We start from the raw sequence: 21,466 nt of genomic DNA, 5'->3' as shown, positions 1-21,466 counted from the left end.
TAGTTTAGTTTTAGTTAAGAGTTTTAGTTTAGAGTTTTAGCTTAGAGTTTTAGCTTAGAGTTATGTTTCTTTAGTTTTAGTTAAGAGTTTTAGTTTGGACTTATAGTTTAGTTTTTGTTAAGAGTTTTAATTTAGAGTTGTAGCTTAGTTTGGTTTTAGTTAACAGTTTTAGTTAGAGTTATAGTAGTTAAGAGTTTTAGTTTAGAGTTTTAGTTTAGAGTCTTAGCTTAGTTTTAGTTACAGTTATAGTATAATTTAGTTTTAATTCAGAGTTTTAGTTCAAAGTCTTAGATTAAAATTTTAGTTAGAGTTATACTTTGGTATAGTTCTAGTTAAGAATTTTATTGTGGAGGTGTCGTTTAGTTTTAGATAAGAGTTTTAGTTTGGAGTTTAGAGTTATAGTTAGAGTTATAGTTTGGTTTAGTTTTAGTTTAGAGTCTAGAGTTTTAATTTAGAGTTATAGTTAGAGTTATAGTTTATTTTAGTTTTAGTTTAGAGTTATATTTTAGTTTAGTTTTAGTTACGAGCATTAGTTTAGATCTCTAGTTTAGTTTAAATTAAGAGTTTTAGTTTAGAGCTTATAGTTTTATTTTACAATTTTACTTTAGAGTTTTAGTTAGAGTTATAGTTTATTTTTTGTTAAGAGTTTTAGTTTATATATTGGGAGTCCTAGTTCTGAGTTAGCTTATAGTTTTAGTTGGAGTTATAGTTTAGTTTAGTTTTAATTCGGAGTTTTAGTTTAGAGTTTTAGATTAGAGATTTAGTTAGAGTTATACTTTAGTTTAGTTTTAATTGAGAATATTAGTTTAGAGGTATTTTTTAGCTTTATATAGGAGTTATAGTTTAGTTTAGTTTTAGTTTAGAGTCTAGAGTTTTAGTTTAGAGGGTTAGCTCAGAATTTTAGTTAGAATTATAGTTTACTGTAGTTTTACTTTAGAGTTTTAGTTTGGACTTTAGTTTTAGTTAAGAGTTTTAGTTTAGAGTTTAGTCTTAGCTTAGATCTTTAGTTAGAGTTATAGTTTAGTTTAATTTTATTTACGAGTTTTAGTTTAGAGTTTAGAGTTTTAGTTAGAGTTATAGTTTAGTTTAGTTTTAATTAAGAGTTTTAGTTTAGAGTTATTTTTTATTTTTAGTAATAGTTATAGTTTAGTTTAGTTGTATTTTAGAGTCTATATCTTCAAGTTAATCACTACACTTATAGTCTTAGTCCGAGTTATAGTTTATTTAGTTTTATTTAAGTTTTTTTGGAATTGTATTTTATTTTTATATAAACATTTTAGTTTAGATTTTTATAATATAGTCAATGCTTAGAGTTTTTAATTGATCTTTTAGTGTAGTTTAGTTTTAGATCAGAGTTGTATTTTAGAGTTTCAGTTTTGTATTAGATTACATTTTTAGTTAGATTTATAGTAGCTAAGAGTTTTAGTTTAAAGTTTAGTCTCAGCTTAGAGTCTTAGATTAGAGTTTTAGTTACAGTTATAGTGTAATTTAGTTTTAATTAAGAGTTGTATTTCAAAGTCTTAGCTTAAAGTTTTATTTAGAGTTATACTTTGGTATAGTTCTAGTTAAGAATTTTAGTGTAGAGGCGTCGTTTAGTTTTAGATAAGAGTTTTAGTTTGGAGTTTAGAGTTATAGTTAGAGTTATAGTTTGGTTTAGTTTTAGTTTAGAGTTATAGTTTAGTTTATTTTTATTTATGAGCATTAGTTTAGATCTCTAGTTTAGTTTAAATTAAGAGTTTTAGTTTAGAGTTTATAGTTTTATTTTACAGTTTTACTTTAGAGTTTTAGTTTAGTTTTAGTTAAGAGTTTTAGTTTATATATTGGAGTTTTAGTTTTGAGTTAGCTTATGGTTTTAGTTAGAGTTATAGTTTAGTTTGGTTTTAATTCAGAGTTTTAGTTTAGAGTCTTAGCTTAGAGTTTTACTTAGAGCTATAGTTTAGTTTAGTTTAAGTTAAGAATTTTAGTTTAGAGGTGCTGTTTAGTTTTAGAGTTTTAGTTAGAGTTATAGTTTAGATGAGTTTTAGTTTAGAGTTTTTAGTTTAGACTTATAGTTTGGTTTTAGCTAAGAGTTTTAGTTTAGAGCTGTAGTTTAGTTTTAGTTAATAGTTTTATTTTGGAGTTATAGTTTATTTTTTTTTAATAGTTTTAGTTAAGAGTTCTAGCTTAGTTTATTTTCAGTTAAGAGTTTTATTTTATGGTTTTTGTTTATCTTTCAGTATTATTTTTAGTTCGATATTATCTTAAAGTTTTAGTTAGAGTTACAGTTTAATTTAGCTGTAGTTAAGAGTCTAGAGTTTCAAGTTAGACTCTCAACACCTGGAGTTCTAGTTAGATTATATTTTATTTTAGTTTTAGTTCAATGTTTTTGAACTTGTAGTTTTATTTTAGCAAAACTTTTTAGCTTAGAGTCTTAGACTAGAGTCATAGCTTAGCGTTTTTTCTTGCACTTTTAGTTTAGTTTTAGATAAGAGTTTTAGTTAAGTTTTTGTTTAGAGTTTAGAGTCTTAGCTTAGAGTTTTAGTTAGAGTTTAGAGTTTTAGTCTAGTCTTAGCTTAGAGTTTTAATTGTATTTATAATTCACTTTAGTTTTAGTTGAGAATTTAGAGTTTTAGCTTAGAGTCTTAGCTTAGAATTTTTGTTAGATATATTTTAGTTTAGTTTAGATATTGGAGTTTTAGTTTTGAGTCTTACCTTAGAGTTTTAGTTAGAGTTATATATTAGTCTATTTTTAATTCAGAGTTTTAGTTTAGAGTCTTATATTAGATTTTTAGAGTTATAGTTTAGTTTAGTTTTACTTAAAAATTTTAGTTTAGAGATGTTGTTTAGTTTTAGATAAGAGTTTTAGTTTAGAGTTTTAGTTAGAGTAATAGTTTAGTTTAGTTTTAGTTTAGAGTCTTAGCTTAGATTTTTAGAGTTATAGTTTAGCTTAGTTTTAGTTAAGAATTTTAGTTTAGAGATGTTGTTTAGTTTTAGATAAGAGTTTTAGTTTAGAATTTTAGTTAGAGTTATAGTTTAGTTTTAGTTTAGAGACTAGAGTTTTAATTTAGAGTGTTAGACTAGAGTTTGAGTTAGAGTTATAGTTTACTTTAGTTTTAGTTACGAGTTTTAGTTTAGACTTATAGTTTAGTTTTAGTTAAGAGTTTTAGTTTAGAGTTGTAGTTTAGTTTTAGTAAAGAGTTGTAGTTTAATTTTAGTTAAGAGTTTTAGTTTAGAGTTTTAGCATAGAGTCTTAGCTTAGATTTTAGTTAGAGTTATAGTTTATTTTAATTTTATTTAAGAGTTTTAGTTTAGACTTCAGAGTTTTAGTTTAGAGTTTAAAGTTTTAGTTAGAGTTATAGTTTAGTTTAATTTTTGTTAAGAGTTTTAGTTTAGAGTTGTAGTTTAGTTTTAGTTAGAGTTATAGTTTACTTTAGTTGTAGTTCAGAGTCTAGAGTTTCAAGTTAATCACTGAACTTAGAGTTTTAGTTAGAGTTATATTTTATTTTAGTTTTAGTTAAGTGTTTTTGGACTTGTAGTTTAGTTTTAGCTAAACGTTTTAGTTTAGAGTTTTAGCCTAGAGTAATAGCTTAGAGTTTTTCCTTTCACTTTTATTTTAGTTTAGTTTTAGATAAGAGTTTTAGTTTAGAGTTTTAGTTTGGTATTAGCTTACAGTTTTAGTTAGAGTTATAGTAGTTAAGAGTTTTAGTTTAGAGTCTTAGCTTAGAGTTTTAGTTACAGTTATAGTATAGTTTAGTTTTAATTCAGAGTTTTAGTTTAGAGTCTTAGCTTAAAGTTTTAGTTAGAGTTATAGTTTGGTATAGTTTTAGTTAATAATTTTAGTTTAGAGGTGTAGTTTAGTTTTAGATAAGAGTTTTAGTTTAGAGTTTAGAGTTATAGTTAGATTTATAGTTTGGTTTAGTTTTAGTTTATAGTCTAGAGTTTTAATTTAGAGTTTTAGTTAGAGTTATAGTTTATTTTAGTTTTAATTTATAGTTATTTTAGTTTAGTTTTAGTTACGATCATTAGTTTAGATATCTAGTTTAGTTTAAATTAAGGGTTTTATTATAGAGTTTATAGTTTTATTTTACAGTTTTACTTTAGAGTTTTAGTTAGAGTTATAGTTTATTTTTAGTTAAGAGTTTTAGTTTATATATTGGGAGTCCTAGTTCTGAGTTAGCTTATGGTTTTAGTTGGAGTTATAGTTTAGTTTAGTTTTAATTCAGAGTTTTAGTTTAGAGTTTTAGATTAGAGATTTACTTAGAGTTATACTTTAGTTTAGTTTTAATTAAAAATTTTAGTTTAGAGGTGTTGTTTAGCTTTAGATAAGAGTTATAGTTTAGTTTAGTTTTACTTTAGAGTCCAGAGTTTTAGTTGAGAGGGTTAGCTTAGAGTTTTAGTTAAAATTATAGTTTAATTCCACTTTAGTTAAGAATTTTCGTTTGGACTTATAGTTTAGTTTTAGTTAAGAGTTTTAGTTTAGAGTTGTAGTTTAGTTTTAGTAAAGAGTTTTAGTTTAGAGTTGTAGATTAGTTTTAGTTAACAGTTTTAGTTTAGAGTTTAGAAATTTAGCATACAGTCTTAGCTTAGAGTTTAGGTTAGAGTTATAGTTTAGTTTAATTTTAGTTGAGAGTTTTAGTTTAGACTTTAGAGTTTTAGTTAGAGTTATAGTTTAGTTTAGTTTTTGTTAAGAGTTTTAGTTTAGAGTTATAGTTTAGTTTAGTTTTAGTTCAGAGTCTAGTTTCAAGTTAGACTCTCAGCACTTAGAGTTTTAGTTAGAGTTATATTTTATTTTAGTTTTAGTTAAGTGTTTTGGACTAGTAGTTTAGCTTTAGCTAAACGTTTTAGTTTAGAGTTTTAACCTAGAGTCATAGCTTAGATTTTTTCCTTGCACTTTTAGTTCAGAATAGTTTTAGATAAGAGTTTTAGTTTAGAGTTTCAGTTTGGTATTAATTTACAGTTTTAGTTAGAGTCTTAGTAGTTAAGAGTTTTAGTTTAGAGTTTAGAGCTTGAGTTTCGAGTCTTAGCTTAGAGTTTTAGTTAGAGGTATAGTTTAGTATAGTTCTAGTTACAAGTTCTAGTTTAGGGTCTTAGGTTAGAGTTTTAGTTTAGAGTCTTAACTTAGAGTTTTAGTTAGAGTTACAGTTATAGTTTTAGTTTAGTTTTAGTTAAGAGTTTTAGTTTAGAGTTATAGTTTAGTTAAGAGTTTTAGTTTAGCGTCGTAACTTAGAGTTTTACTTAGAAATATAGTTTAGTTAAATTTTAGTTAAGAGTTTTAGTTTAGAGTCTTAGCTTAGAGTTTTAGTTAGAGTTATAGTTTATTTTAGTTTTAGTTAAGAGTTTTAGTTTATATATTGGAGTTTTAGTTTCGAGTCCTAACTTAGACTTTTATTTAGAGTTATAGTTTAGTTTAGTTTTAATTCGGAGTTATAGTTTAGTTTATTTTTCGTTAACAGTTTTAATTTATACTTGTTGTTTAGTTTTAGTTAAGAGTTTTAGCTTAGAGTTTTAGTTAGAGTTATAGTTTTAGTTTAGTTTTACTTATGAGTTATAGTTTACAGTTATAGTTTAGTTAAAAGTTTTAAGTTTAGCGTAAAGAGCTAGGTATTGAACACATTTTTTCTTTGAAATGCTAGATTTGGAATATTTTTATTGCGGTTTAAATAAAAAAAATTCAGTTTTCTCCGCGTTTAAGTTAGGTTAGGTTATCATGAGCGCTCATGATAACCTAACTTAACTTAAACGTGGAGAAACCTAACTTTGTTAGACTCGATTATAGATGGCAGCAGTGGTGTCAGGTGGGAACTCATGATAGCTCCCTACTAACTCCTTAGATACGAAGTGCCCTGGTCTAAAAAAAAACAAACAAAAAAAAACACACATTATGCCAACATTGTTGTTTACTTAGGCAGCGCAATTAAGCTGCCTATGATTTCTGGTTGTTTTGAGTTTGAATTTTAACAGGTATTTGTATCTGCTGAGCTTAGTTTAAAATGGCCTTTAGTTTTCTTTAAGAAACTTATTTTTCAGAAATTTTTTTTTAATTAATAATGCATATATCGGGATTACGACATGGATTGAATGCTATCATGAAGCATATGACTTTTAGGGGGTATTTCCCCTTTTTTCGAAAATAAGGCAAATTTTCCCAGGTGCGAAACTTTTGATGGGTAAGAACAAACTTTATAAAACTTATATATTTGAAATCAGCATAAAAATTTGATTCTTTCGATGTATCTATTGGTATCAAAATTCTGTTTTTTCGAGTTTCAGTTACTATTGAGCCGGGTTACTCCTTAATTACAAATATTTTCTTTTCCAGTTTCTACAGCATTGAAAATGAAAATAAAATTACAGTAAAATAAAATCTTGGACTGATTGGTCTGTCAACAATTAATATCTTTATATATCAAATATTCAATTTGATTTGGTTTTTACTTTCCAAGACTGTTCAAGACACATATAGTTTTAAGTTAAGCGCCATGACGCAGTAGGTTCTAGACCTTTATAGTGAGAGAAGGAGGCGATACCCAAACTCTTGTTTATAGTGATTTTGTTTGTTTCAAGTTTGGTTTGCATATTCAGTTTAAGTATCACTCCTTTTAAGATATATTTACTCATTTACATTAGTATCTATTGTATGTGTGTTTGCATTGATTCTTTATTTAATTTATGTTCGTTTTGAGTTTCATTTATACTTCAATAGCAATTTTTTTCGTTTTAAGCTTGATTTGCATATTCAATTTAAACATTACTCGCTTTAAGATTTATTTATTCATTTATATTATTACTTGTTGTATATTTTTTTGCTATGATTTTTTATTTAATTTTTGTTCGTTTTGGGTTTCATTTACTCTAATAGTAATTTATGGTCGTTTTGAGTTTGAATTTTAACATGTATTTGTATCTGCTAATCTTAAGTTTAAAATTGCCTTTACTTTTCTTTGAAAAACTTCTTTTTCCGAACATTTTTTTAAATTAATTTTTGTTCGTCTTTTATTGCAAAAATTTTCAAGTTTTTAAAAACACCTTATTTCAAAATCAAACTTTAAGTATCAAAACAAGTATCAAATTAACAAAATCAAAGCAAAAAAATGGGTTTGTGTCGACCTCGGAGTTTTTATTATCTGATGTTTGAACTATTTTTAACAAAATAGCTATCTTGAAAAATTTTATCTGATTGGTTTGGAAAAAAGGGCTTGGGGGGCTAATTGCCCCCAACGCTTTAAAAGTTAAAGTTCACTCTTTAAAAGTGAACTAGAATTTTCCATTTTCAATCAAATGAGCCCTCTCTGAAGTTTTTACGCACCCAGGGCATAACTTACAACGCCTGTTCCTGGGCCCTGGGGGGGGGGGGTTGTGTCGACCACGAAGTTTTAATACATAATGTTTGAAACGGATGGGTCTGGAGAAGAAAAAGACGTGGATGGGGAGGGGCTAGTTGTCCTCAAATCTCTTTTGACTCTGAGAAAGTGAACTAGAACTTTTAATTTCAAATAAAATGAGCCCTCTCTGAAGTTTATACGAGCATTCCTTTCATAAGAATCATATACGGTACAACACCTGCCCCACGGGTCCTGGTTGGTTGTGTCGACACCGTTTTTTTTGTTATCTGACCTTTGAACTTTTTTATAAGAATTGCTATCTCAAAATTTGTACCGGATGGGTATGCGGAATAAGGGGATGGAATGGGGCTAGTTGCCCTCCGATCTCTTTTGGCTCTTAAAAATTGAATTAGAACTTTAAGTTTTCATTCAAATGAGCTCTCTCTGAAGTTGATAAGAGTATCCCTTCAATAAGAAAAACATATGTCACCAGGGCATAACTTGCCGCACCTGCCCACGGGCCCTGGGGGTTTCTGTCGACATTAGAGTTTTCGTTATCTGACCTTTGAACTATTTTTAACGAAATGCCTATATCAAATTGTTTATCGGATTCATTTGGGGGAAGGAGACACGGGAGGGGGATAGTTGCCCTCTAATCTCCTTTGACTCTTAAAAAGTGAACTAGAACTTTCAATTTCCAATCAAATAAGCTCTCTCTGAAGTTTATACGAGCATCCCTTCCATAGCCACTATATATACCCGCCGGGCATAACTTTCAACACCTACCCTGGGCCCTGAAGGATTGTGTCGACCCGGGAGTTTTCGTCACATGATTTTTGAACCATTTTCAAAAAATGACTCTCAAAGTTCTTATCGGTTGGGTTTGAGGAACATAGCGCGTGGAGGGGGGCCTAAGTGCCCTCCGATATCTTTTGAATCTTAAAAAGTGAACGAGAACTTTCAATTTGCAATCAAATGAGCCCTATCCAAAGTTTAGACGAGCATCCCTTCTAAAAGAACCATATATGCCCCCAAAGCATTAGTTAAAACGCCTGCGTCAACACAGGAGTTTTTCTTGTCTGACCTTTGAACTACTTTAACGAAATGGCTATCTCAAAATTTTTATTGGATGGGTTTGAGGAAAAAAGGGTGTGTGTGTGGGGCTAGTTGCCCTCGGATATCTTTTGACTCTAAAAAAGTGAACTAGAACTTTCAATTTCTAATCAGATGAGCTCTCTATGAAGTTTATACGAGCATCTCTTTCATAAAAACCATACTTGCCCTCAGGGCCTAACTCAGAACGCCTTCTCCCAGGTCTGGGGGGTTGTATTGACGCCGGACTTTTTCTTATCTGTCCTTTGAACTATTTTTAACAAAACGTCTATCTCAAAATTTTTATCAACTGGTTTTGGAAAAAGAAGTTGTTGGGGGGGGGGACTAGTTGCCCTCGGATCTCTTTTGAATCTTAAAAAGTGAACTCGAACTTTAAATTTCTAATTAAATGAGCCCTCTCTGAAGTTTATACGAGCATCCCTTGTCATATGAACCATATATGCCCCAGGGCATAACTTACAACGCCTGCCCCCGGGCCGTGGGTGGTTTTGTCGACACCTGAGTTTTTGTTATCCGACTTTTGAACAATTTTAAACAAATATGGCTATTTCAAAATTTTTAACGGATACATTTGGGGGAAAAGGGGCGCGTGTGGGGGGGCTAGTTGCCCACCTATCTGTTTTGACTCTCAAAACCTGAACTAGAACTTTCAATTTCCAATCAAATGAGCCCTTTGAAGTTTTTACGAGCATCCCTTCCATATGAACCATATATTCCCCAGGGCATAAATTACAACGCCTGCCCTCTGGTCCTGGGGGGGCTGGGTTGATCCCGGAGTTTTCGTTATATGGTCTTTGAACTATTTAATAAAATGGCTATCTCAAAGTCCTTATCGGATTGGTTTGAGGAAAAAGCGCCTGGATGGGGGGGGACTAGGTGCCCCCCGATCTCTTTTGACTCTTAAAAAGTGAATTAGAATTTCCAATTTCCAATCAAATGAGCCCTCTTTGAAGTTTATACGAGCATCCCTTCCATAAGAACCATATATGCCCCTAGGGCATATATTAAAACGCCTGCCCTCCGGCTCTGGGGGGGGGGCTGGGTCGACCCCAAAGTTTTCGTTATATGGTCTTTGAACTATTTCTTAAAAAATGGCTATCTCAAAGTTTCGGATTGGTTTGAGGAAAAAGGACCTGGAGGGGGGGCTAGGTGCCCTCCGATCTCTTTTGACTCTTAAAAAGTGAACTAGAATTTTCAATTTCCAATCAAATGAGCCCTCTTTGAAGTGTGTACAAGATTCCCTTCAATAAGAACCACATTTGCCCATAGGGCATAACTTACAACGCCTGCCCCTGGGCCCTGGGGGAGGGGTTTGTATCGTTGCATGGGTTTTCTTATATTATCTTTGAACTATTTTTAGCAAAATGGCTATTTCAAAATTTTTATCCGATGCATTTGGGAAAAAAGGTCGGGGGGGGATTGGTTACCCTTCGATATCTTGTGATTCTTAAAAAGTGAACTAGAACTTTCAATTTCCAATTAAATGAGCCCTCTCTGAAGTTTATACGCGCATTCCTTCCATAAGAACCATATATGTCCCCAGGGCAAAAATTACAACGCCTGCACCCGGGCCCTTCGGAGTTGTGTCGGCACCGGAGTTTTTGTTATGTGATCGTCGAACTATTTTTAACAAAACGGCTATCTCAAAATTTTTATCGGATGCATTTGGTAAAAACCGGCATGAGGGGGGGCTAGTTGCCCTCCGATCACTTTTGACTCTTAAAAAGGGCACTAGAACTCTTGATTTCCAATTGAATGAGCTTCTTTTGAAGTTTATATGACGACCCATTCCGTATGAAGTGCCTCTGGAGAAAAAAAAATAATGAAAAATTGGAGCCGTTTGGGCTTTACTATAGGCAACGCTATAGCGTTGCCTCTGATTTTTGGTTGCTGGTTGGCTGATATTCAGTGAATGTTAGCAGGCTAACAGATGTAGTTGGTCCATGATGCTCCGGGGGGAGTGGAGCTGTTTAAGGATGTTTCTGTTCAATACTTTCTCAACCTGAATAATCCACCTATGCAGCGGAAGCATCTAGTTTCTAATACACAGTTTGTTTGCTCATCATCGTTCTTTATTGACGAAGATTCAATGAGAATAAAATCAAGAATTTGTTTGAGAGAGCCTGGTTAATTTTAAGAAGTCATTGTAAAGATTTAGGAGACTGCCTAGGCGAGCAAAGTAGCCATCGGCACAACCTTGTTTATCACCATATTCGCGATTATCTCAAGGTTTCGGTTGCTTAAACTAGTTCGTCTCTGTCTGCTTGAAGTGCATCTTTTAGGCTATTAAGTTTCATTATAGCGTCTATGTATGCCAGTTTGTAAATTAGTTCCCCTCCAACTGTTGGGCCTTCTAAGGTCTCAGCAAATAATACCGGTGGGTTGAGAATTAACTTAAAAATGTGAAGAGACAAGATAAAACCCTGTAAAAGACTTATTGATGTAAGAAATGCATTTGATACCTTATGAAACCTCTTGACCTGGCTAACAGACTATGGATTCCTGTTCTCAGCCAGAAATATCGCCTATTTAGGGATTCCATAATGTAGCAAAACCTTTCAAAGTTCCTTTCACCATATGAAGGCCTGCCTGAAGATTAAAGGTGCTAATGGCTTTTTGGCACACCTTAATGTACTTGTCAATCAATGGCTGGGTTGAGAAAATCTGGTCTACGGTCGTAAGGTCTTTTTGAAATCCGGTCTGATATACCTTTATGATATGTTTTGCCAGCGATTTATGCTGATCAAGGAGGATTTTTGCAAGAATCTTTATTGGTTGTGGACTTGTGAGGCTTATTAGTCTATAGCTGTTTCAGGCCCCTTTTTAGATATTAGTAGATACTTATCCCTTTTTGACCCGGTCTTAGTGGCTCTGACTGAATATTTTCTTTGCCGAGGCCTTCTTTAGTCTTCAAGAATTTTATGATTTTTTTGTGGAAGAGGACTACGGTCTGTTTAGGACAATCGTAGTGATGAAGGAAATAAGATGCATGGATAAGAAGTTATTTTGGTGTTTACCTTTACGTAGAAGCATTCCTTCCATCACTCTCTTCCTCTCTCTATGTCTGGGATGGGGTGTCCGTGTTTCGCTAGCAGTCTAAAAGTGGCTGAGGATTTTTTTTTCAATTTATCAACTTTCTGGTATATTAAATGGCTGTTATCCTTCTGGAAGGCTTGATAACACTTATGTCACTTGTCTTTGGCGTGCTAACGCAAGACCTTAATTTTCTTTTCTATTAGGCGTTTCACACTCTTGTGTTCGTCCTTACCAAAGACAAACCCCCGACCAACAGATCCTCAGAAAGGATGAATACAGAGCCGCGGATAAACAGGTAAAGAAGAGTGCCAGAAAAGACCAGATAAACCTGCTGGAGCGAAAAGCAGCGCAGGCAGAAGAGGTGGCGGAGAGAGGTGATTCAAGAGCCGTCTACAAAATCACCAATGAGATTATTGGGAATAAATCCTCTATTGAACATGGTCCTGTAACAGCCCCCTCAGACATCCTGGTCACAGTAGTCTGACGTAAGTGAAGTTTGGGCCAGTCACATCGAGAAGTTGCTGAATAAACCTCCACCAGGGGATCCCCCAGATATTTCAGCAAAAACACTGTTTTCCTTAGATATCAGTACGGATCCACCGTCATCCAGTGAAATTATAGCAGCAGCAAAGAAGCTTAAAAATGGGAAGTCACCTGGCGAAGACAGGATATCCGCGGAAATGATCAAAGCGACTGTTATGACCTGCATCAAGTTCTAGACAAAGTTGTCCGCAGTAACCTGGACGACCGCCAAAATACCTTCGGATTGGAAACGCACCACGCTTGTGAGGATCTTTAAGAAAGGCGATACGTCCTTCCCAGGCAACTGGCGAGGAATCTGCATGCTTTCCATACCTAGCAAATTGCTGACGTACATTTTACTGCAGAGAATCAGCTCGCAGCTCGACAGACACCTTCGCGACGAGCAACATGGATTCAGACCAAACCGTTCATGTGCAGACTTGATATTCACCCTACGGCTACTGACGGAAGAAAGCAGAGAATGGCGCTCCAAAATCTATATGATATTCATCAATTTTGAGAAGGCATTTGACTCAGTAGACCGCCAAAGTCTGTGGAAGATCCTACTGCATTATGGAATCCCTGAAAAGATAGTTTCACTGATTGTTGCGTTTTATGAAGATAGCGAGTGCTGTGTAAAGACACCAGATGGCCAAACCTGTTTGTTCCGCATTATGTCAGGAGTTAAGCAAGGTTGCGTCTTGTCACCGCTACTTTTCGTAATTGTCATTGATTACATACTGCGAAGTACAAGCACAGACGGAATCCAGCTGAATCTAGAAACACGCCTGAGGTATGTAGACTTCGCTGACGACATCGCCGTCCTAGAATCATGCAAGCAAAGACTCCAAGAACTCCTTGACAAAGTGAGGGAGAGAGGCGGCCATGTCGGCCTAAAAATAAATAATGAGAAAACAAAATGCATGGCTACCACAGATTCACCCCTGAGCATCACTTGCGGAGACCAACACATAGAGCAAGTTGTCCATTTTAAATACTTGGGAAGCATAATAGAAAGTACCGGGTCGACCACAAAAGAAGTGCTTCCAAGAATCGGCCAAGCCAATGGGGCCTTCAATAGATTACGGAAAGTGTGGCGGTCCCAAAGCTTCTCTATACGGCTAAAGTTACGATTCTTCAATAGCAATGTTATGCCAGTGCTGCTTTACGCTGCCGAAACCTGGCACGTGAACCAGGAACAAGAGCGAAGAATACTTGCTTTCGAAAACACATGTCTCAGAAGAATTCTCAACATCCGTTGGCAGCAGAGAATAACAAACCAATCCATCCGTGACAAGACTGGCCAGTCTCTTGTGACACATACCATAAGAGTCCTTCGATAGAGGTACCTTGGCCATGTACTTCATATGAAAAATCTCTGACTACCAACTGCAGTGATCCATTGGCATCAAACGGGTTCATGCCGCAGGGGCAGACCCAAAAACACCCTGCGTCTAACGTACAAGACAGATCTCCGTAACCTGCACACATCAATCCAAACTCAGCGGGAGGACATACTTGCAGCAGCAAACCGGCGGGAAGATTGGCGGCTCCTTCTTGATTGCCCTGGGTGCCTCTGGAGGCACAGGTGGATCTAAGGTTTAAGGTTTGTTTGTATGCGCTGCATTACTCTTCAGACAGATCCATGTTTTTTTTTTCAGCGAATCTGAGTTACCAAGATGTTGATAGGTTTTACTCTAATAATATATTTACTTTTGTCCACTTGGGAAAATGGACCGGTCGGTCTGTATTGTCTGTTAGGAACTTCCTCATGTTTTATATTTTATACCTTGTTTTTACGTTTTTAAGTAGATAGACACGATACCTTGGTGGCCTTTTTGACAAAGGCATAGAGTACAAACACAGCTAAAATGTGGTCTTAATCGAAATCACCTCTGACTATAAAAAGTATTCACAGATTTTTTTCAGTACTTATATGTAGTCTCTCAGGTTTGCTGCGCTGCGGTCAGGGGTTGTTTATTTCACTTTTTTTGTTTTCCATGATCAAATGCAGTGTTTGCGACAAAAAAACTCATTGTCGCGGCAAAATTTGATGAAAATTTTACCCCTGTGGTTTTGCCAGTATGACAATATTGAGTTATCACATTTTTTGGGGAGTGTTTTCTCGGTCTATTTGAGCTGAGTGTAGAAGCCTTTGGCTTCTTCATCACTCCGATACAAATCTTGAGCACAGTCATGCTGGCTGAGCTGTGTAGAAATTTTGATAAGCACAAATACTTTGAAGTCTTCTAATCATACGTACAGGAACTTAGTTCGGGAAGAGGGTGTGGTAGTTAGGTGCCAGCTTGTATAAGCATATACAAGGGCCAGAAGAACTCTTACAGGGGCTTTTCAGCCTCTTTGCGGAGGTAGTGGCCCTTATCAGGTTTGCATAAGCGTGGGCCAAAAGAACTCGTCCATTATGTGTGCACAAATCATCTTTGGAGGGAGGGGTGTTATAGTTAGCTTGTATAATCATATAAGAGCATGTGTGCATTGGAATTTATAAAGGATATTGTACAAATTCAGGCTTTTGCAGAGGCGCAGGCCAGAAAAACCTGTCCATTTTGTGTGCGCAACTTACCTATACTACTTTGAAGTGCTATTTAGGCCTTAATTATTAAATTAATCAGTGTAGATAGAGTCGTCAAGCAAGAGGAAAATTTACCAAATTTTATACACGTTTTTTTCCCAAACAGCTTTTACTTTGTTGTTACAATTTGTTTTTGTTTTTTTCAAACTTAATAGAAAGTAATCATCAAGTGAATCAGCAATTTAGTACTAGTTTTCTATTAAGGTTTTTTATCGTTAAATTATATCAGTGTTAATACCCAGAATGATTTGTAAAGGAGCCAAGTAAATTTCAAGGATTATGCAAGTACTGAGTCAGCGATTATCAGAATGCTCTTTCAGACGGCTGCTGCACGGAATGAAGGAGTGGATGTGCCCATGGATAGAAGAGGGAGCGGAAATGCAACTACTTGTGAAGTTGATCTTGAAGAGGGACTTGCAAGACGAGGTTTGAATCCGCTAAAACTTTACTTTAGTTAAGGAAAACATGTAAATTTATGGCAAAAGCTATTAGCACAACCGGTTATTCGACGGAAATTTAATTATAGCATGGTTAAGGCGTTCTTTGGCAGGTCGTATACGGATTTTCTAGGTTAATACGATTCTTAGGACTATCTACAGTTCAAACCATGGCATGTGGCAGTTTTCGAGCGTTGTCATCCCCCCTTTTTTTCTCCGTCTTGGCCATCCACAGAGTTAGGAATTTCCAGTGCTAAATCATTCACATTTCTAGGAAGGGATCTGCTACCCTATTTAGGGCCAGGAGCTTTTTTCAAGAATTAAGTCTGCCTCATTTCCTGTTTGTAAGACTTTGAAGATAAAGTGAAAACGGCATAGAATGGTCTCAAAATTATAGCTAAGTAACCAATAGAAAACTTTCAATGACGAGTGAAAGTTGCCAAGTGAGCTGAACAAATGGCTGTCTCAAAATTTTGATCGGGTGATTTTGGGGAAAATGGACGTGGGAGGGGGACTACTTTTTGTCCAATCTTTTTGTCAATTCAAAAAGAAAATCAAAACTTTAATTTCCGTTTGAATGAGCCCTCTCCCGATGTTCTAGGATCATTGGTTCGATACGATCTCCCTTGGAAAAAAAACACATCTGTGATCTTACTTCTGGCAAAAAATACAAATTTCCACAATTTTGCAGATATGAGCTTGAAACCTCTGCAATAGTGTTCTCTGATAGAATGAATCTGATTGTGTGATCTTCATTAAGATTCTTTGACTTATAGGGGTGTTTCCCCCTTTTTTTGAGAATCCGTTAAATCTCTTTAGGCTCGTAGCCATTGAGGGTAACACTAAACCGAATAAATCTTACATATTTGTCGTAAGCGTAATAATTCGTTTCTTTTGATATAAAATTCTGTTTTTTATAGCGTTGGTTACTATTGAGCCGGGTCACTCCATATTTTACCGTTATTTTACGGACCCCCGTAAAATTGGTATATTACCTATTTTATGTAATTTACGTAAATTACTTATTTTACCTATTTTACTGGTATCGTACATATTTTACGACACTTTGCTATTTTCAGAGCACAAGACCGCGAAGAGGCTGTCAGAAAAAAGGATTGAATATAATTTTGTTTTATTTATAGCTGTATTCCCTGGTTTAAAAGGCCGTCTGTCTTACATAGGACTCTTGTTATTAGAACGATAAAATGTATTGTAAAAAAACTTCTTCGCATGCTGACCAAAAGTCTGCGTTGCGCAGGTACCGATCTCCTGATTTGATGCCTTCGGCCGGGAGTGCAATGCGTGGTTGGGGGCAAATCATTCGACACTTCCCGTGTTTTCCTTCCCTCCAGATTTCTCCAGATACCCATTGAGAGCTCGGTCGACTCTGGCTTAGCTTACAGGGTCACACTATTAACTCCCATTCCAATCCAAATAACCAGCGTATCAAACATTTCGTGGTAACGAAATGTAAGTAAGGAGCGACCCGACTCAATAGTAAACGAAACTCTAAAAAACTGAATTTTGATACCAAAAGATACATCAGAAGAACCAGATCTTTATGCTGATTTCAAATGTATAAGTTTCATCAAGTTCATCATCGGTCTCATCATTACCCAGTAAAATTAACGTGCCTGAGAAAATCGGTCTTATTTTCGAAAAAAGGGGGAAACACCCCCTAAAAGTCACAGAACCTTAATGAAAATCACACCATCAGATTCAACGTACCAGAGAACCCTAATGTATATGGAGGAAGTTTTCATGGGGAAGGGACATTGCTATGAAGGAGGCACCAAATTTCCCAGCATTATTTAAACAAACGATCAGAAATTAAATTGAAAAAAAGTTTTTCAACCGAAAGTAAAGAGAAACATCAGAACTTAAGACGCAGAGAGATCATTACGTATATGATTGGGTTAGCCCCCTAGTCAATACCTTTTGTGATTACGGGGGCATTCTTAAAGAATTGGAACAAAATTCGAGCTTTAGCGTAAAGAGCGAGGTATTAACTAGGGGGCAAGCCCCCTAATATACGTAAAAAACATACGAATATAGAAGCTCGTTACGTAAGTTACATATATTTATTGCTAATGAAAAAGTTCATAAATAAAATTAAACAACTTTCGACAAAGCCATTTAACCAGAAAAAAGTAAAATTTATATGCAAATTTCATTTCAATTATTCATGTACGGTGAGCCAAAATCAAAACTTGCATTAAATAAAAAAAAATTCAGAAATTAAATTTTAAAAAAGGAATTTTTTTTAACTGAAAGTAAGGAGTGACATTAAAACTTAAAACGAACAGAAATTATTCCGTATTTCAAAGGGGCTGTTACCTCCTCAACGCCTCGCTCTTTACGCTAAAGTTTTTAATTGTTTTAAAAAATAAAGTTGTGAGACAGAGTTAAACTTTAGCGTAAAGAGGAGGGGACAGCCCCTTTCAGATACGGAATAATTTCTGTTCGTTTTAAGTATTAATGTCGCTCCTTACTTTCAGTTAAAAAAAACTTGTTTTTTTATTCAATAAATAAATAAAAACAACATGTATATAATATGAGGAATGTTGCTGAATACGGCTATTTAAATATGTAAGGCTTTTAGCAAGGCCGTATCCCGGGGGGGGGGTTACCCGGTTTGAACCCCCCCCCCCCGAAATTTTTGACCGAGTCGAAAATTAGTAAAACCTGAGTAAAAATCAGTAAAATCAGTCGAAAACCGAGTCAAAAAGTAGTAAACCCCCGCGAACAAAAATCCTGGATCCGCTCTTGGCTGTTAGGGTAGCATTTCTTCAGTTTAGATGTAGAAAACAAATGACTAATATGATTTTAATCGCAGATAATGGTAAATTTGATTTATTTGTTTTTTTATTATTTTTTTTCAAAATGGATGTCGGAAATCAGGTACTGTCCAATTACTGAGGCATTACCCTAGGCACAAGATTACCAAAGGGATAGACTAGACAGTTAATTAAGCTGATGAAACTCTAGATGATGGGGCATTACCTCTTTTTAAGCCCAGAAAAATCGGGATCATTAACAAATTTCATTAAAAGCTGAAAGTAGTGCTTAAAAAGAAATACTCAATTGGTCTTGTAGCTACAAGGCCACTCTAAAACACCAATTTTACACTGTACTTCCTAAGGAGTACCTTATTTTACAAATTTTACCTTATTTTACCAATTTTACTTGCCGAGTTTTTTTTACAATAATTTTACAACACTACTCCTTACTTACAATTCTTTACCACGAAGTGTTTGACAATGGGCGAATTTCATAACTTGCAGCCTATTCCTCTGGGCTCGGGGTGTCATGTCAGTGGCGGATCAATGTGGGGGACGTGGGGAGTGCCCCCTAACGTAGTGACGGAATTGGGGCTGGAACCGCTTGCTCTGGTTTGGGACGAAAGTTATTTTTTGTAATTGGTTTTTAATAGTTAGTTTTTAATCATTAAGGCTGTTTCTTTTTGCAACCAAGTTTGAAAAAAAAAAGTTTAGTTACTGCGATCTCTGTTAGATTCTACCACAGCATAAAGATATAGTTTATATACTGTGGATTTCACTGACGACGCTTACCGCCAAAAAATATATAATTAAATTTAGGTTTATCAAGGGAATCTGTCCGTATTACCACAAAAGCCAACTGGGAGGCAAAAATCTTCGTTTCGTAATAACAAGGAGAAGAAATTTACAATCCTACCTTCTTTAGGCTGTCAAAATAATATTTCAGGATTGTGCTGTCACAACGGGGCTGAAAAGCAAAATATTTAAACTTCTTTTTACTGTCAAAAATTTGTTTTCGAGTCTTACTATGGCACTGAGGCGAAGAAATTGATATTATTACTTATTTTAGCTTATTAAATTATCCCGACATAACTGTAATAAGTTATTTTTTATCATTGGCTGCATTTTTAGCCTTGTTTCCGTCTTTTTATTGTTTATGTGCAACTCATTTTATTTTTATCGCTCATCAATCAATCGTATTTTATTGATTCTTGTTTCTCCTCAGATCTTATTTTGCTAAACTATCAGGTATTGTATATATATGTATATTTCTTTTCTCGAGAAAGGTGCTAATTGTAAAAATTGCGGCAGAAAAATTACAATAATGATTTCTATTAGTTATTATACGAGGGTTCCAAGCTCCACTCGGTGGTTATTAAGATAATTCGTTATAAGATAATTGTGCGATTCATTGTCTTAAAAAACGATCTAGACAGGTCTTAACTTTAAGAAAATTCGTTTAGGGCCTTAATTAATTTTTGAAAAACATTTTTCAGATGAATAGGGTCACAAATACCAAACATAAAATATCCGAATAGTTTGAATTTCTACAGAAAATAAATTTAAAAAAAAATTAAGTTATTTTGCAAAGGAAATTAGAAAAAATGTCTGTCTGTTCACCGAGCGAAGCTCGTTTCTCCTGATTCTATTCAACTAATAATTATCAGGAAACTAATTAGTTAAACAACCTTTTCATTAGCATTTCATGAACCTTATTCTTACAGCCTGAATGTTCTTCCTGAATAGAAAAGTTATCCCTCAGGAGGAAATGACCTAATAAAATTCACTACGACAAGTAATTATACTAAAGCAAGAGGTGTATTGATAACACTATTTGCATCTTTTCCGTCAATAGAATTACATTAATCATTTTATCTTCTCAGATAACCAATTGATCTTAACCAAAAATCAATTTATAAAAGGCAATTCCTTATTTTGTATTGTATGAACCTTATTTTTAGGACCTCCTTCCTCATTAGGAGTCACGTCTTCGGATGAAATAGAATACAGTATATCAAATTGGATTAGGGGTTACATTTTCAACGTTATTTTCATCATTTTTAATCGATAATATTGTACGTATCATTGTATGTTCTCAAATACTCATGATCATTGTATGTTCTCAGATTTTGGAAATGTCCGTATTGAAGTGAATTTGAACCAAGTAAGACAAGAGGAGGCATTAGCATTGCAAGCTGTTGAATCAAGGTTGATCGGAGATGTTCCACCTGGAGGTATTGGGTCAGTCTCAACGGTATGTATGAGCCATCTAGCACGTATGATCAGCACATCTAAGGGTAATCAAATCTCATCCGTGCTTGATCAAAATAAAAGTATGTGTCCCGTTTATTTCCGTGTTCATTTCAACAGTAGCGTCTTTTTATAACTACGCCATCTAATAGATTAGAATGTCTGTCAAACTTGGTGGAAAATCTTATTGTAAGCTCGTACCAAAGCCTATGTGGGGTTAAGGTTTATAAATTATTGCCTGGTCATTTACCAGAAGAAGTTGCCAGATGTTAAGAAGGTGACTCCTAGATTTATGATATCTAAATATATAATATATAAATATAATGACATAAATATAGATAGATAGATAGATATTTATTGCAACAAAAGCCTTTTCGGGCCATGGCAAAATAACAAAACAAAAATAAATACAAAAAAAAACACACAATAAATTACTCATAATTCATCAAAAACGTTTCTCTATGTGCCATACCCACTCTTACAAATTTACCCAACCTTCTAAAATCATCAAAATTTCTACTTTTTAAAATTTTTTCAAGCCATTCCACCCCTCCAAAATCTGTTGAAAACACTTCCCTCCTCAAATTTCTTAGCTCCTGGCATGTACCCATAAAATGGATAAGATCTTCCTCCTCTCCACACATAGGACACTGGTAAGGACCATGTTTAATCCTATAATTCCCAATATATTTCCTCCTTTCTCCAATACCCAAAAAATTACCACGAACTGAAATTACCCATCTTAAATCCTCACTACTCATCCCCGCTTTAAAGTAAACTTCCTCCCCCCAAACCTCCTATACCAGCCCATACAGCCCCAGGGACGCCGAGGATGATTTCTGATTCTTCCACCTTTGAATTTCCTGCTCTATTAGTCTATCCTTTACTTTTTTTGCAACTAGCCCCACTTCCACACCTAGCCCCTTCCCCTCATTCCAATACTCACTAAAACCACATCTATCAATAGTCTCTTTTACCTGGTTTGGCCAAGAACTTTTCCTGCCATTTACTAGCATCTCCTCATATGCATTCTTTACTAGCCTCCTACTAGGCAGATTTATAATCCTTTCCCAATAATTTACTATCCGCACTAACCTTCCCACCCTTAATGATAACAAACCTAAATCGCCTTTTAATACTACATGATTCAACTTATCACTAACCCCCATTAACCGCTTAAATTACATCAACTGTAACCGGTCTACCTTGTCAGCCTTCTCCATACCCCACAACTCTGCTGCAAAAGACATTACGGAAGCTAGCTTAGTCTGGAATATCCTTTTCTGAAGCCTAAGGTCTGTCAGGCCTACCTTCAAAACGCTACTCTTTAAAACTAGCCATATAGCCCTAAGACCTTTACTAGCTACATAATCAATTTGCCCTTTCCACCTACCATTTGAAGTAAACTTGCATCCTAAATATTGCATCTTGCAT

General features: G+C 34.5%; 2 protein-coding genes across 3 annotated transcripts in view; one reads left to right on the top strand and one right to left on the bottom strand.

Moving 5' to 3' along the window:
- The window catches only part of LOC148954909 (xaa-Pro aminopeptidase ApepP-like), a 582,094-nt gene that overhangs the window by 8,958 nt on the left and 551,670 nt on the right, over positions 1–21,466 (bottom strand). The window lies entirely within an intron of this gene.
- LOC148954914 (uncharacterized) lies at positions 14,825–20,168 on the top strand. The gene is made up of 2 exons (XM_089103553.1): positions 14,825–14,991; positions 19,909–20,168. The coding sequence occupies exons 1-2, from the start codon at positions 14,874–14,876 to the stop codon at positions 20,166–20,168; spliced, it is 378 nt and encodes a 125-aa protein (XP_088959679.1). The 5' UTR covers positions 14,825–14,873.

The sequence above is a fragment of the Artemia sp. Qi Xiang Cuo genome, chromosome 2, assembly GCF_049724085.1.
Source record: "Artemia sp. Qi Xiang Cuo chromosome 2, ASM4972408v1, whole genome shotgun sequence".
In the NCBI taxonomy this organism is placed as follows: domain Eukaryota; kingdom Metazoa; phylum Arthropoda; class Branchiopoda; order Anostraca; family Artemiidae; genus Artemia; species Artemia sp. Qi Xiang Cuo.
The sequence above is the reverse complement of the archived record's forward strand: the minus strand, read 5'-3'. Positions and strand labels throughout refer to the sequence as shown.